We start from the raw sequence: 16,579 nt of genomic DNA on the forward strand, positions 1-16,579 counted from the left end.
TCAAGTCTGGACCAGACAATCCAGTGATTGAAATCATGAGCATCGATCCACGCAATTGGGATCGATGACATGCATCAACCAAGTCAGCGAGCCTGACCCGTTCGTCGCCTCTTGCCACAAGCAAAGTCGCCTTTTATGGCAAGCAGGGGTTGCTGAGGACCTTCTCTACCTACACAGGTCCTACGTCATAAGAGATTAATTTGGAGTGAGTGAATGAGTATGGTTTTACGCTGCTTTTAGCAATATTCCAGCAATATCACAGCAGGGGACACAGAAATGGGTTTCACACATTGAACCCATGTCGGGAATTGAACCCGGTTCTTCGGCGTGACGAGCGAACGCTTTAACCACTAGGCTACGTGACTGCCCCTTGTCTGCATGGTCCAGAATTGACCATTTACATATAGATGGGGTATTGCTGAGTGTGGCATTAAACAAACAATAACAAATAATTTCCAAGGACATCTATTATAGAAAAGTACCAAATGGGATTCTTGTAAAGAACGAAATATAAGGTCAGACAGATTAAAGAATGATTCAGATCCAGGTCTGGAAAATGTAAAGGGGAAAACCTATTGACATTTCAATACATCGTTATAATTATCAGTTGTTAGTTATAAAGAAAAAATGGATTACAGTTCTAGATGTGGACAGGACCACTACGTTTTATCTAAAGAAAGGTTCTGTGTTGAATTGATCAATGACAAAGTATTTAACTGCTTCGAACCCAAAAACGTGAAACCATTATATTTTTTTCGGAACAAAAACCAACACGACACTTCACTTCAGATAAAACCCATCTATCTTCCTTTTATTCCAAAGAAAAAAACCTGCCTACTAGCAGGAAAGTTCTGGCGCAAGAAATATATTACATTTCACAAAAACCAACAACTCATCGTCACCTTGGTATTATCTTATTGCAGAAATTTTTGTGGTAATCAGAATTATGCATTCAAAGTTGTCATTTTCATTTAAAGGTGAACTAAATACATACACAACTGAGCAAAATATTTTTACCAAATACACGAAAACCTCTTACAGAGGTCTTCGTCCAGGTTTTGACTTGGTGTAATAAAAGCGATTAAACACTTTCCACAATTATAAGAAATATCCGCGAGTACCTTGTAAGATTCCAAAATCACAAGCAAGTGTTCATTAATCACTATCAGATAGTGATGGTACAAGGTGTTCACAAAAAAGTGTGTGCATGCTGCATCACTGGTGGCACTGGTCACAAACACATGCAAAGGCAAGTCAATTGTTCACCTGGAGAAATATGGGAACATAGAGTGCACAATAAAATACATCTTCCTGAGGCAAGAGCACCAATAGCTTTTTTAACAAAGTCTTGTTTCCACCTTTGACACACCAAGCCCCTCCCTGTGCTAAATATGATTGGACTTTCGCACATATCGATAGTCCAATCAGAGAATGTTTCACAAAATCAACATCCACGGCTGGTGCACCTTCGTATGAAAGTGATTTACCACTGCCTGTCCTTGTTGACAGGAATATGTCTTTTTTATCTATTAAACCCCGAAACGATTGCCTATGTTTTTGTGTCAGGGATAAAATCACGAATGTTTTCATTATCTTATCAACTAGATCCTCACTTATGGTAGTCACCATCTTTGTGAAGCTATGTGAGACAAGAACAGCAATCTGATTGGATATTGCATTTTCATTACAAGGGGCACAACTCGTGATCTACGCAAGGTGGCGCCAGAGTCGGGCCGGGAAAAGTGGCCTTGACGTGGCAAGGGTAGAAACTAGGCTTTGAAATAGGCTAGTGGACACGCTTGCCTCGGTAAGTGGGATAAAATAGGGTCCTGCATCGGACATCATTATGTCACTGATGACATTAAATTTGGAAATGTCTTCCACAAGTCAACCAAGAAACCTTAGGAAAGATTTTCTTTCAGGGCCTGAGTAAAGAAAGGGCAGAAAAACGATTCTTTGAAAAAAATCCATTTCAGCTCAATAAGCAGACAAGTGATTTCAATTCCAGGGATTTGTCCAGGGACAAGTTCACAATTTCATATTTCCATACCCCTTCCAAAAACTATTGCTTCTTCCAAAGGGGTAAAAATGAGCATTTTTAAACAGTATATCTTATATGTTACTTCTGCAAGCATTAGGGTGGGCTCAACCTTAAAGCAAGACAAAAACCTTTTCTGGCTAAAAGAAATCAAGCAGGGTTCTGAACAAGAGTGGACAGGGACCACTTCAGCATAAATACATGGGGTCATTTTCAAACCGCATGGGTCCACACTCTGAGAGATCCTATAAAACTTACAACCCAATATGCAGGTCATTGATGCAGAATCACCGTCCCCAAATAACGTCAGCAATACCCCGGATGTTTCACATGGCATCTTTGTCAGATGTACTATAATGTATTACAGCAGCAAGCTTGTTTGTGATCACTGCCGTTAGCATGTCTCTTCAAGGTTGTTTGTTTGGTTTGTTGTTTAACTCTTTACTCAGCAATATTCCAGCTATATGACGGCAGTCTGTAAATAATCGAGTCTGGACCAGACAATCTAGTGATTGACATCATGAGCATCGATCCAAGCAATTGGGATCGATGACATGCATCAACCAAGTCAGCGAGCCTGACCACCCGACCCTTTTAGTCGCCTCTTACGACAAGCATAGTCTCCTCTTACGACAAGCATAGTCTCCTATTACGACAAGCATAGTCTCCTCTTACGACAAGCATAGTCGCCTCTTATGACAGTGAGTGAGTGAGTGAGTTGGGTTTAACGCCTCTTTTAACATTATTCCAGTTATATCACGGCGTGTCAGCTTAATGTGGGAGGAAAGCCCGAAGTGATGCAGGTCTCAGACGTTTACCACTTCGGTGAAACCCACGAGCACGGGTATGGTGCTGACAAACCTAGAAACATAATTGGGGCGAACCGGGATTCGAACCCACAATCATAGGTTTCTGGCGTGCCCAAGGGACGCAACTCTGCACAGCGAATCGTGGCGCCTTAGACGACTGGGCCAGCTGTGCCCCCCAGCTTATGACAGACTGATAGTAAAGTGGGATGATAAAGGCAGCGCCAAGGAGGAAGTTTACATTCAATAATTGAAGCAGCTGGCAGAGTGATGTAAAATAGTTTTGAGACAAACAGGACTCCCATAATTTAAAAAATAAACCCATCTACATGAATGCGCCCGATGTCCCACTGAGCGAAAATATTATGCACCAATCAATAAATTATTCTCGGCAGAACACTGTAATAGGTAATTGGCATTTCTTAGAGGTTTTTGTTTTCACCTTGTCTGAAGTTAAACTCTAACAGACTATCTGCCATCAAAATGACAAGAGCAAAGTGTCGGTCCATGTGTCATAAGAGGCATGTACTTTGACTTGCAGGTGCCACACACAAGATTCTAGTGTCTCTCCAACAGAGGCTGCAGCATCATCAACTTCCTCCTCTGAACTACCATTCACCAATCAGAGCACTGGATATGCTTCAGCCGTGGTTATTTGTAGTCCAGTGTTTCATAATCGTCTAGCACAGGTGTCTGCCACTATTATATGTGTAATACTAGTCTTTGAACAAACAACATTTTCATGTACTTTAAGATAATTGTCCAAGAGATATTGTTTCTCACATCAAGTTTTTACAAATAGAAAAAAGAATTTGTTTGGTACTGACATATAAGCAATCCGATGTGATAACAAAATTTACAAAAAGAACAATAAAAATACACTGCTGGTGATCTGAAGCAACATTGGCTAGGTGACTTCTCCAGGATTATCATGTTACAAGCCATGTTCAAATTACATAAGGGGCAGTGGGGTAGCCTGGTTGTTAAAGCGCTCGCTCGTCATGCCGAAGACCCGGGTTCGATTCCCGACATGGGTACAATGTGTGAAGCCCATTTCCGGTGTCCCCCATTGTGATATTGCTGGAATATTGCTAAAAGCGGCGTAAATCCATACTCACTCACACTCACTTAAAATAAATCTCTTATGACGTAGGACCTGTGAAGGTAGAAAAGGTCCTCAGCAACCCATGCTTGCCATAAAAGGCGACATTGCTCGTGGCAAGAGGCGACTAACGGATCAGGCTCGCTGACTTGGTTGATGCATGTCATCGATCCAAATCGCGTGGATCGATGCTCATGATTTCTGGATTGTCTGGTCCAGACTCAAATTACAGATAACATATTTGGCATAAAGAACTCCCACCTTTTGACATCTGTTATTCAGGTGTCTATCTGATGGAACAAGTTTTTTTCTTGTATAGATCATCTTGCTTCCAAATACCAGACAACCAGGTGTCACCTTACCCTGCAAACTTTTCTTGTTACGAAACTTGACATCGTCAAGGACAAATAGACTGAAATATATCACTCATCTGCTTCTAATCCAGTAAATGTAAGGACTACTCATGGAGGTTGGGCGTCAGGTGTTGAGTGTCAGGTGTGCGCATGTGGAGTGTGGTGTGTGGTGTGTGGTGTGGTGTGTATTGTGTGTGGTGTGTGGTGTGGGGTGTATTGTGTGTGGTGTGTGGTGTGTGGTGTATGGTGTGTGGTGTGTGGGGTATGGTGTGTGGTGTGTGGGGTATGGTGTGTGGTGTGTGGGGTATGGTGTGTGGTGTGTGGTGTGTGGGGTATGGTGTGTGGGGTATGGTGTGTGGTGTGTTGTGTGTGGGGTATGGTGTATGGTGTGTGGGGTATTGTGTGTGGTGTGTGGAGTATGGTGTATGGTGTGTGGGGTATGGTGTGTGGTGTGTGGGGTATGGTGTGTGGTGTGTGGAGTATGGTGTATGGTGTGTGGGGTATGGTGTGTGGTGTGTGGGGTATGGTGTGTGGTGTGTGGTGTTTGGGGTATGGTGTGTGGTGTATGGTGTGTGGTGTGTGGGGTATGGTGTATTGTGTGTGGTGTGTGGTGTGTGGTGTATGGTGTGTGGTGTATGGTGTGTGGTGTGTGGTGTGTGGGGTATGGTGTGTGGTGTATGGTGTATGGTGTGTGGTGTACTGTGTGTGGTGTGTGGGGTATGGTGTGTGGTGTATGGTGTGTGGTGTGTGGGGTATGGGGTATGGTGTGTGGGGTATGGTGTGTGGTGTGTGGTGCATGGTGTGTGGTGTGTGGGGTATGGTGTGTGGTGTATGGTGTGTGGTGTGTGGTGTGTGGGGTATGGTGTGTGGTGTATGGTGTATGGTGTGTGGTGTGTGGTGTATGGTGTGTGGTGTGTGGTGTGTGGGGTATGGTGTGTGGGGTATGGTGTGTGGTGTGTGGGGTATGGTGTATGGTGTGTGGGGTATTGGGTGTGGTGTGTGGTGTGTGGTGTGTGGGGTATGGTGTGTGGTGTGTGGGGTATGGTGTATGGTGTGTGGGGTATGGTGTGTGGTGTGTGGTGTGTGGTGTATGGTGTATGGTGTATGGTGTGTGGGGTATTGTGTGTGGTGTGTGGAGTATGGTGTATGGTGTGTGGGGTATGGTGTGTGGTGTGTGGGTTATGGTGTGTGGTGTGTGGAGTATGGTGTATGGTGTGTGGGGTATGGTGTGTGGTGTGTGGGGTATGGCGTGTGGTGTGTGGTGTTTGGGGTATGGTGTGTGGTGTATGGTGTGTGGTGTGTGGGGTATGGTGTATTGTGTGTGGTGTATGGTGTGTGGTGTATGGTGTGTGGTGTATGGTGTATGGTGTATGGTGTGTGGTGTGTGGTGTATGGTGTATGGTGTGTGGTGTTTTGGGTATGGTGTGTGGGGTATGGTGTGTGGTGTGTGGTGTGTGGTGTATGGTGTGTGGTGTATGGTGTGTGGTGTATGGTGTGTGGGGTATGGTGTGTGGTGTGTGGGGTATGGTGTGTGGTGTATGGTGTGTGGGGTATGGTGTGTGGTGTGTGGGGGATGGTGTGTGGTGTGTGGGGTATGGTGTGTGGTGTATGGTGTGTGATGTGTGGTGTGTGGGGTATGGTGTGTGGTGTATGGTGTGTGGTGTGTGGTGTGTGGGGTATGGTGTGTGGTGTGTGGTGTGTGGTGTATGGTTTGTGGTGTGTGGTGTGTTGTGTGTGGTGTGTGGGGTATGGTGTGTGGTGTATGGTGTGTGGTGTATGGTTTGTGGTGTGTGGTGTGTGGTGTGTGGTGTGTGGGGTATGGTGTGTGGTGTGTGGGGTATGGTGTGTGGTGTGTGGGGTATGGTGTGTGGTGTGTGGGGTATGGTGTGTGGTGTGTGGTGTGTGGGGTATGGTGTGTGGGGTATGGTGTGTGGTGTGTTGTGTGTGGGGTATGGTGTATGGTGTGTGGGGTATTGTGTGTGGTGTGTGGAGTATGGTGTATGGTGTGTGGGGTATGGTGTGTGGTGTGTGGGGTATGGTGTGTGGTGTGTGGAGTATGGTGTATGGTGTGTGGGGTATGGTGTGTGGTGTGTGGGGTATGGTGTGTGGTGTGTGGTGTTTGGGGTATGGTGTGTGGTGTATGGTGTGTGGTGTATTGTGTGTGGTGTGTGGGGTATGGTGTGTGGGGTATGGTGTGTGGGGTATGGTGTGTGGTGTGTGGTGTATGGTGTATTGTGTGTGGTGTATGGTGTATTGTGTGTGGTGTGTGGAATATGGTGTGTGGTGTGTGGTGTGTGGGGTATGGGGTATGGTGTGTGGTGTGTGAGGGTATAGGGTGTAGTATGACAGACATAATGAGTTTCTCAGTAACGATTGATAAAGGCTACAAACATCCAAGAATAATGATGGAGCCATGGAATAAAGCTAGCAGACAGGCAGCTTAATCACATACACATTACATTCGTCACTACATTCCAAATACACAAGACTCACAAGACCATGGTGAGTTCAACGTCACAATCAAAATTATTGCACTCATCTAGTGAAAACAAAACCCAGGCAGTCTTACTAAAGTGTTTTCTAAAATATCTAAATGCAATATACTTATATCTTGTTTAAATTACTCATGCACTGTATTAAAACCACCACTATATGTTATGGTTCAGTGGAAGATCTTGGACAGAATTGGTCTTCAGTAACCCATGCTTGTTGTATAAAGGCAACTGAGGGCGTTGGGTGGTCAGGCTCCTTACTTGGATGATGCATTTCATCTAGGGCTGGGGATAGTTCAAATTAACTACCAGGGGTTCCTGACCCCCTATTACCCTCACCTATCCAGGTACCCGCTGTAGGTCTCAAGAGTTGGGTACAGAATGTCCAAGTGGGAATTGTTTTACCACAGCCCTGGCAACCCTATTACCCTAACCTATCCAGGTACCCGCTATAGATCTCAAGAGTTGGGTACAGAATGTCCAAGTGGGAATTGTTTTACCACAGCCCTGGCAACCCTATTCCCCTTACCTATCCAGGTACCCGCTGTAGGTCTCAAGAGTTGGGTACAGAATGTCCAAGTGGGAATTGTTTTACCACAGCCCTGGCAACCCTATTACCCTAACCTATCCAGGTACCCGCTGTAGGTCTCAAGAGTTGGGTACAGAATGTCCAAGTGGGAATTGTTTTACCACAGCCCTGGCAAAAACTATCTAGATACACGTATAATTGATCTGATCATGCTTACACCGAAGTTGTAAAGATGGGAAGAAATAACAACACATGGCACCATATTGCAAAATCATATATCGATAAATGGGTTAAACAGAAATTTAAAAAGCAAAAACAGGAAATCACAGCATCACATATTCTTATTACTTTGGAGTTTAATTAAAATAAAAAACAAAACAATTTCTCATTTTTTTAATAAACTTCTGTTTATGACCACATACATTTCACAACATACAAAGTTTGGTAACCAGTCATGAAAGTGAAGGATGTTGATATTAGAATAAAAACATGTTTACATATCTGTGCAGTGTTTACTTTAAAAAGCATTTGGCATTTTTAAGACACAATGTGGCAGACACTACCTTCTGTCTCTGTTTGTCTGAGATGGGGAGCATACTTCAACAACGAATATTCCAAGATAAAGATTTCCACAGGGTGGTCTTTAACCCAAGGAATTGTCAAATATGGCAAAACACTTTCCCTACAAAAGAAGAGACTCTCTTCTGTCTGTTCTCACCATGTGTCTCAATGATTGGTGAGTCATTGCACAGAACTGACACTGAAAGACTTCCTAATTTTTAAAAGATGTTTCCTTAAGTTAATCGGCATTAACTTGCCTCATGAGGTCTTTGTTTTCTTTACCCTTTTTTTCTAAAAAAAGCTCCACTCATCAAGAGAATTATACGATGTTTCCAAGTTTCAGATTTCAACCACTGTCAAAAAGTCCAAGCACATCAGCAACAACACAGACTTCGCAATGGCTGAGTAAACTGAAAGTTATTCATACCTTTCAAATCAAACCAGTTATTTACTCTTCAAATATGGAGGTCTATGTAGAGAAGGACATGGAGAACTATGAGAACAATAAGGAGGACTGAGATGGGGGACCATGAGGAGGAGGACTATGAGGAGAACCATAAAGAGGAGAACTATGTGGAGGACTATGTGGGGGGGGACTATGTGGTGGACAATGAGGAGAACCATGAGGAGGGGAACCATAAGGAGGACGACTATGAGAACCATGTGGAGGAGGACTATGAGAACCGTAAGGAGGAGAACTATGTGGAGGACAATGAGGAGAACCATGAGAACTATGTGGAGGACCATGAGGAGAACCATGAGGAGAACTATGTGGAGGACTATGAGGAGAACCATGAGGAGGAGAACTATGTGGAGGACTATGAGGAGAACCATGAGGAGGAGAACTATGTGGAGGACAATGAGGAGAACCATGAGGAGGGGAACCATAAGGACGACTATGAGAACCATGTGGAGGAGGACTATGAGGAGAACCATGAGGAGGAGAACTATGTGGAGGACAATGAGGAGAACTATGAGAACTATGTGGAGGACTATGAGGAGAACCATGAGAACTATGTGGAGGACTAAGAGGAGAACCATGAGGAGAACTATGTGGAGGACTATGAGGAGAACCATGAGGAGAACTATGTGGAGGACTATGAGGAGAACTATGTGGTGGACAATGAGGAGAACCATGAGGAGAACTATGTGGAGGACTATGAGAACCATGAGGAGAACTATGTGGAGGACTAGGAGGAGAACCATGAGGAGAACAATGTGGAGGACTATGAGGAGAACTATGTGGTAGACAATGAGGAGAACCATGAGGAGAACTGAGGAGAACCATGAGGAGAACCATGAGGAGGAGAACTATGTGGAGGACTATGAGGAGAACCATGAGGAGGAGAACTATGTGGAGGACAATGAGGAGAACCATGAGGAGGGGAACCATAAGGAGGACGACTATGAGAACCATGTGGAGGAGGACTATGAGGAGAACCATGAGGAGGAGAACTATGTGGAGGACAATGAGAACTATGAGAACTATGTGGATGACTATGAGGAGAACCATGTGGAGGAGAACTATGTGGAGGACTATGAGGAGAACCATGAGAACTATGTGGATGACTATGAGGAGAACCATGTGGAGGAGAACTATGTGGAGGACAATGAGGAGAACAATGTTGTGGACAGTGAGGAGAACCATGTGGTGGACAATGAGGAGAACCATGAGGAGAGAATTATGTCGAGGACTATGAGGAGGAGAACTATGTGGAGGACTATGAGAACCACAAGGAGAACTATGTGGTGGACTATGAGGAGAACCACGAGGAGGAGAACTATGTGGTGGACTAAGAGGAGAACCATGTTGAGGAGAACTATGTGGAGGACTATGAGGAGAACCACAAGGAGAACTATGTGGAGGAATATGAGGAGAACCATGTGGAGGAGAACTATATGGAGGACTATGAGGAGAACCACGAGGAGAACTATGTGGTGGACTATGAGGAGAACCATGTGGAGGAGAACAATATGGAGGACTATGAGGAGAACCATGTGGTGGACAGTGAGAACCATGAGAACTATGTGGAGGACTATGAGGAGAACCATGAGGAGGAGAACTATGTGGAGGACTATGAGAACTATGAGGAGAACTATGTGGAGGACCATGAGGAGAACTATGTGGTGGACTATGTTGAGGACTATGAGGAGAACCATGAGGAGGAGAACTATGTGGAGGACTATGAGAACCGTTTGGAGGAGAACTATGTGGAGGACTATGAGAACCGTTTGGAGGAGAACTATGTGGAGGACTATGAGGAGAATCACGAGGAGAACTATGTGGAGGACTATGAGGAGAACCATGTGGTGGACGTCTATGAGGAGAGCCATGTTGAGGAGTACCATGTGGGGGAGAACTATGTGGAGGACTATGAGGAGAACCATGTGGTGGACGTCTATGAGGAGAACCATGTTGAGGAGTACCATGTGGAGGAGAACTATGTGGAGGAGAGAGACGTACACTCTGGCACAAGTAAGCAAAAATGCTTTGCATAACATTCAATATTTCTTTCATACAATAGCATTACTTTAAACCTGCAAGAGTAGAGAAACATCATATAATTTCATTCTTACAATCTTAATGTCACAAGTATATATTACAAGAATTTAAAAAACAAAAAAAGGATACAAACATCAAAAGACACAGGGATTGAAATTTGAAGATCCATCCACTGTAAGAAAATATCTTACTAATTGAAGAACAAACTACTATCAGCAAAGTCTAAGTCGAAATGTCAGAAAGTTCATATTAAGAACTGTATATACCTTGCACGTTAATCCCACCCTGTGTTATGTAGACATACCATTCTATATACATATATATATTAACTCTATCACTTTCTCAGGATTCACCTGATGAAGGAACAAGAAGTAGCTCTGAAACATTGTGACAAAGTCAGTGAGTGAGTGAGTGAGTATGGTTTTACGCCGCTTTTAACAATATTCCAGCAATATCACGGCAGGGGACACCAGAAATGGGCTTCACACATTGTACCCACACTCGGGAATCGAACCCGAGTGTTCTGCGTGACGAGTGAACGCTTAAACCTCGCCCCTCATTGTGACAAAGAATAAAAGAAGCTGCAATCCATAAAAAAAAAGTCATGTATTTATGTCCAAGCACATTTTACTGCAACACACCATCTTCACAAAGTCAGGATCACTGAGCTGATAATCATCCCTTCAAGACATTAACCAGTAGTCTCTTGCCAGGTAACTTGAATGCGACACCCCTATGCTGAATTCTACAAAGAAAATGTCATCAACACACTCACATGAATCAACACTACAAAACCAGTCCATAAACAACTCCAGGAGGATCAAGAGCTTCTATGTAAACAAACAACAGAACCTGCACATTCCAACATGCAAACCCAGAGCCTTGATGAGGTGGAGATAATTACCTGAATCACCCAAATAAGCATTCCAGTTATGGAACACACAGGATGTATCTTAACTATGAAACTGGAGCCCTGCTTTTAAGTACTGAGCCTATGGTACCAATGTTAACAGCCTGCTAGCATCACTTGAGTTGTTGGGCCAGTCAGTCAGGTAAAGACAACAAGCTGTAGCAGTGAGCTTATCAACAGAACTACTGCAAAAAGTCAGATAACTATGTGACGGATGATGATGGCCCTGTCTTCCCAAATACACTTCATAGATTGGTTGGTTGGTTGTTGTTTAAAGCTGCACCAGCAATATTCCAGCTATATGACGGTGGTCTGTAAGTAATCGAGTCTGGACCAGAAATGCAATGATTGATATCATAAGCATAGATCCAGGCAATTGGGATCGATGACATGCTTCAACCAAGTCAGCGAGCCAGACAACCCGATCCCGTTAGTTGCCCTTTACGACAAGCATAGTCGCCTGTTACGGCAAGCATGGGTTGCTGAAGATCTATTCTACCCCGAATCTTCACAGGGTCCCTACACACGGACCTTGTCTCCGGGAAGTATACCCATAAAATGTAAAGTGAGACAAACGAAAATTAAGCCAAGCATTCCAGAGCCACAACTGATCGTCACTCCGTCACATCCTTTCTCCCTGAACATACACAACCCCTACTTTTCATATTTCAGCCTAAAAGGTTTTCACATGTTATCCCGACTATGTAATAAGATGCTCTAGATGTTTAACACAGTAAAGGCAGATGGTGTTAACACTGCAATCCTTCAACTGTCAGCATACGTTAATAGGGCTATTAAATGTTTCCTGAATGCATATGGCAGCCTGGTTCTTTTCAATTGGCATTACACATCTGATGTATGTACTGCACAATTCCGTTATTTTACTGAGTATGAATAATGAAATAATGTGTCTCCTAAGACTTAAACTGAAAATGGGTTATATTTTAGTTTAACTTTCCAACTTCCGAGTTTTCACTATTCTGCCAACCTGCTGCTATTTATGGCTCCCAAAGCCCAAAACAGCAGACTATTAATGGCTCCCAAAGCTGTGTACATGTAAACTCAATTTTAAAACGTATTATAGGAATCTAGGAGAAAAATGCTTTAAGTTTCGAAACCTCATTTCAAATTTGTGCCACAAACCACATGAAATGTATTACATAGCAGGAAGTTTTATTATATACAGATATTTACATAAACATTTGGCACAACATGGGGGCTGCCTCGGTTGCCTAAGAGACCCTGGGGTCGAAGTGACCCGGGTTGACACCCTGGGGTCGTGGAGACCCGGGTAAGATAACAATGTCCTGGGGTATTATGGACCCGGACTGTGTAGCTGTGAGAGGGATATGCCGGTCCTGGGGTCCGATGACCCGGACGATCCCTAGAGTTAAGCTAGTACTGGTCGTGCTGACCGGACAGTACCGAAATAGCGTAAGTTCTTTGGGGGCCACAAGCCTTCCATGCTCTGAGTATGGAGTGGCTTATGACGCCCAAACGAGGTTAGCAACCGAGAGCCCCCAAAGAATTAATATAGGTAAATAACATGAATATGGTACTTAGTGATGGTGACACATAGCCTTGTGGGCTTGCCCTAAGGTGGAGTCGGACGTTCTGATATACTTGGCGTAACAGTCCGACGTCCACCTGCCCATAGTCTTAATGAGGTGATCCTCGATGTGCACGGTGGCCGCCGTGGTAGCTGCTCCTATCCGGAATGAGTGCCCGGAGTAGTCGGCGGAGTTGTAGCCAGTCAACGTGAGGACCCTATCTAACCATGACAAAAACACAGTCCTGGATATTGGTAGATAGTCCCGACTGACGAACAGCGGATCCTGGTATGCAGCCCTGCACTGCGTTCTAATGGAATACAGTTTTGACAAGGCCGAGTAGGGACATGTCATAGTGTCAGTAGCGAATAAGGCAATGCGAACGCCTAGTCGGAAGGGATCAGTCTTAGACACTTTTAAGGTTATAACGCATGTTCTTTTATGGTGTACAAAACTAATGTCGCTCATAGTTATGTTCCTACTGGCATCAAAGTTGGCTGAACATGTGAGTTCACCGCATCTCAAGAATCCGAAGAACGCTGCAAGACACATACATTCCATTACCAAATCGTTGAAAGGACCGAACACGCCATCCCTGAGCCGCTTGATGATGTTACGTAGCACATGGTAAGTGATGGGGAGTCTCTTCCTCCGCTCTGGTGTGTGGGCCCGTTTGTATCCTCTGAGTAGAGTTTGAATCCGATTTAGGGCGCCGGTGGAGACATCGTCAAACAGTGTCCTGATGCCCGCTTGTAGGTACGTAAATCTGATTCCCGCCAGATAGGTCTTCACGGTGTCATGTGAGAGTTTGAGGAAGCCGAAACAATGTGCAAGAAAGTACTGCAGGTAGGCGTCGTTAACTGGTGGCAGGCCGCTGCTGGCACCCAGTGTGGTGAACAAACTGAACTTTAACATGAACTTTAGGTAGCACTGAAATCCTGTAGAATATGCTGTTCTTGTTTGTCGACTGATCGCAGCTGACCACAGGGTGTCCAGGTGACGATTCAGGTCCACATCACTTGTGAGCTGGGTGGGCAAGGCGTTGGATGGAGGTCTGCGTGGGGCGCCAGGGCTCGGAATTTCCTGAACTGCAAACGGGAAAGTGCATCAGCAATGTTATTTTGTACGCCTGGAACATGTTCAGCTAACACAATAAAGTTATTTACAGCTGCTTGCCATGTAAGGGTCCGCATCAGAGCCATAATGTCCATACATTTTGATCTACCCTTTTTGATAATACCCACAGTAGCTATATTGTCACAATGAAACAGTACTCTCTTCCGTGTCCAATGTCGTCCCCAGAGAATGGCCGACACCACAATAGGATAAAGTTCCAACCAAGCAATTGATTGTGCTGAGTCTTGACTGTTTATAACGTCCTTAGGCCACGCCTGGGCGAACCATGCCCCATCAAAATATCCCCCGTGTCCTACACTTCCCGCTGCATCCGTATACAGATTGAGATCCGGAGCTGATGTGATATGGTCGTCATGGAAAAACGAGATGCCATTCCACTGGTTCAGAAATTTTCTCCACATGTGCATCTCTATCCGACATTGCTTAGATATTCTGATATGATGATGCAACTTGACCACAGTGGTCGACAGTCGAATCAGGTAAGATAGGAATGATCTGCCTGGTACCACCACTCGACAAGCATAGTTTAAATGCCCTAACAAAGACAGCAAATCTCTCTTCGTACACTTCGTCCGAGTAGAAAATGATGTTAACATATCCGCTATCCTTGTCAACTTGTTCTCTGGCAACCGCGCCGTCATCGAGACTGAGTCCAAGATAATGCCCAGGTATTCTAAACAAGTTACCGGTCCTTCAGTCTTGTGAACAGCGAGTGGAATTTGTAGTTTGTCGAACAAGGTTAAGATGGCATCCATCGTTGTGCTAGCTTCATAACCGGGAGGATCAATAGTCAGGAAATCATCTAACAGATGCAGAATGTTTTTAACGCCGTAGTTGTATTGCAATATCCAGCAAACTGCTTGTGATAGGGTATCGAAAATCTTTGGACTGGATCTGCACCCGAACGCCAATCTAGTGTAGAAGTAGTACCTATCGTCCCATCGGAAACCAAAGAACGGCCAGTACCTGGGGTGCAGCGGAATCTGTTTGAATGCGTCGGTAATGTCCACCTTACACATTTGTGCACCATGTCCCAGTTGCTTAATAACCGAAATAGCATAGTCTATGGTCACATACGAGAGTGAAGCAGATTCTTTACTAATGAGATCATTGATACTTGCGGTGTGTTCCAAGTTATGAGGGGCTGACAGATCAAGGATTAGCCTCTTCTTGCCCGAGTACTTGCCCGTGGCAACTCCTAAGGGGTTAATTCTGTACACAGGGTATGGAGCCCGCTGGAAAGGTCCGATAACGTATCCTTTAACAACTTCTGTTTGCACTGCCTTAGTCACAACTATGGGATCCAATGTAGCACTACGATTGTTGTTACATTCCGTTGTTGACTGTGGAACCTCCGACATTAAGGGGTCGAATCCATGTTGCAAGCCGTTGACGAGATATGTAGCAAATGGAGGATGGGGATGAGAGGCGAGTTCTGCCTGTATAGCCTGAACGTTGATGGGAGTGAGTTGTACTGTTAAGGTGCCTGCGTCCTCTTCTCCGGTTATATCCGGGAAAGTTAGTCAAACTTGGTTGTCCCGTCTCGATTTGGGAGCCTTGGCGCAAGTTGCCTGTCCGTGGTTTGGGGCATGACAATTGAGACATACATGAAGGTATGCACAGTTCACTCTCACACAGCCCTGGTGATTGAAATTATTGCAGACCTCCCTTCCGTTTGACCTAACTCTAGGTCGTCCCCTGGTGTCGTTTTTGTCCGTCGCCCCCATCCTGTCGGAGCTGCCACTTCGGTCCGAGAACGGGGTAGGCCTAACTGTATCAGTACGTCGCTCAGGACACAAGTCTGTACCATGGGTGATGCTGTGGCAAATTGCACACGATCTGGAACGGCGCCCCGAAGAACACAGCCCGTACAGACGTGTGTCCCTCATATCCCAGCGAATGCTGCAACCTTGTTCTGCGTAGGACGCCACTCTGGCAGCAAATAACTTGTGGTAGTCGTAGTGCGCAGAGCCCCCATACAACGTAGCCAGTTCGATGACAGTTTGCTCGTGTCCATCCAATTGTTTCCGTTTGGCGTTATTGATGTCACACAGAATGTCCTTGTAAATGCCAAAGGCCTGTATAAATTCTGCTAGTGTAAGAGTGCGATTTAGCCTAGCATCCTCCTTTAAATGATACACATTGCCATCGTACTCGGCCATTCTAGCGTCTAGCGTGTCTTGATTAGGTATCAATAGCAAGGCCAGGTTACAGTACTTGCCGTCTTTAATCTTCTTCTTGAGCGCCGGCGCGACTGTGTGGATGTGGGGCAACGAGTCTGACGGCACATCATGGCTGAGTTGATCCGGTAGGCTTGTAGCTGCGTACTCGGTGGTCACTGCGTTATGGCTGGTCATGTTGGCTATCATGTGTTTCAGCTCTGCAAGTTCGCGTTGTAGACTGGCAACACTAACAGGTGACACGGAATTGGTAACATCGTCCCTGAAGTCCGAAACAACGCTGTAAGGTAGCGTGGTCCCGCTAACGAGGGCATCTGGGTTCCTGTGCTGTATGCTGGCTTCGACCACCCCCGGCCGTGTGGCCGCCGGAGACAAAATGGCACTCGGGTCGTAGCTGTCCGACGAGGTCACCGTCGCT

At 45.2% G+C, this 16,579-nt stretch overlaps 1 protein-coding gene and 1 pseudogene across 1 annotated transcript; both read right to left on the reverse strand.

Moving 5' to 3' along the window:
- The window catches only part of LOC139444812 (uncharacterized), a 174,921-nt pseudogene that overhangs the window by 132,000 nt on the left and 26,342 nt on the right, over positions 1-16,579 (reverse strand).
- On the reverse strand, positions 12,854-15,342 carry LOC139445237 (uncharacterized). The gene is made up of 2 exons (XM_071226377.1): positions 14,912-15,342; positions 12,854-13,946 (listed from the first exon to the last, which is right to left on the reverse strand). Exons 1-2 carry the CDS (start codon positions 15,340-15,342, stop codon positions 12,854-12,856), a joined length of 1,524 nt encoding a protein of 507 aa, XP_071082478.1.

Source organism: Haliotis cracherodii, unplaced genomic scaffold, assembly GCF_022045235.1.
Source record: "Haliotis cracherodii isolate W230 unplaced genomic scaffold, xgHalCrac1.p SCAF_6, whole genome shotgun sequence".
Taxonomy (NCBI): Eukaryota; Metazoa; Mollusca; class Gastropoda; order Lepetellida; family Haliotidae; genus Haliotis; species Haliotis cracherodii.

Bases quoted from the DNA above. Each gene is read 5' to 3' on its own strand.
- LOC139445237 (XM_071226377.1), bottom strand. From the start codon at position 15,342: ATGTCGGAGGTTCCACAGTCAACAACGGAATGTAACAACAATCGTAGT. The intron at 13,947-14,911 runs GTACTACTTCTA...TTGCTGATGCAC, and splicing joins GGTTTCCGATGGGACGATAG to TTTCCCGTTTGCAGTTCAGG.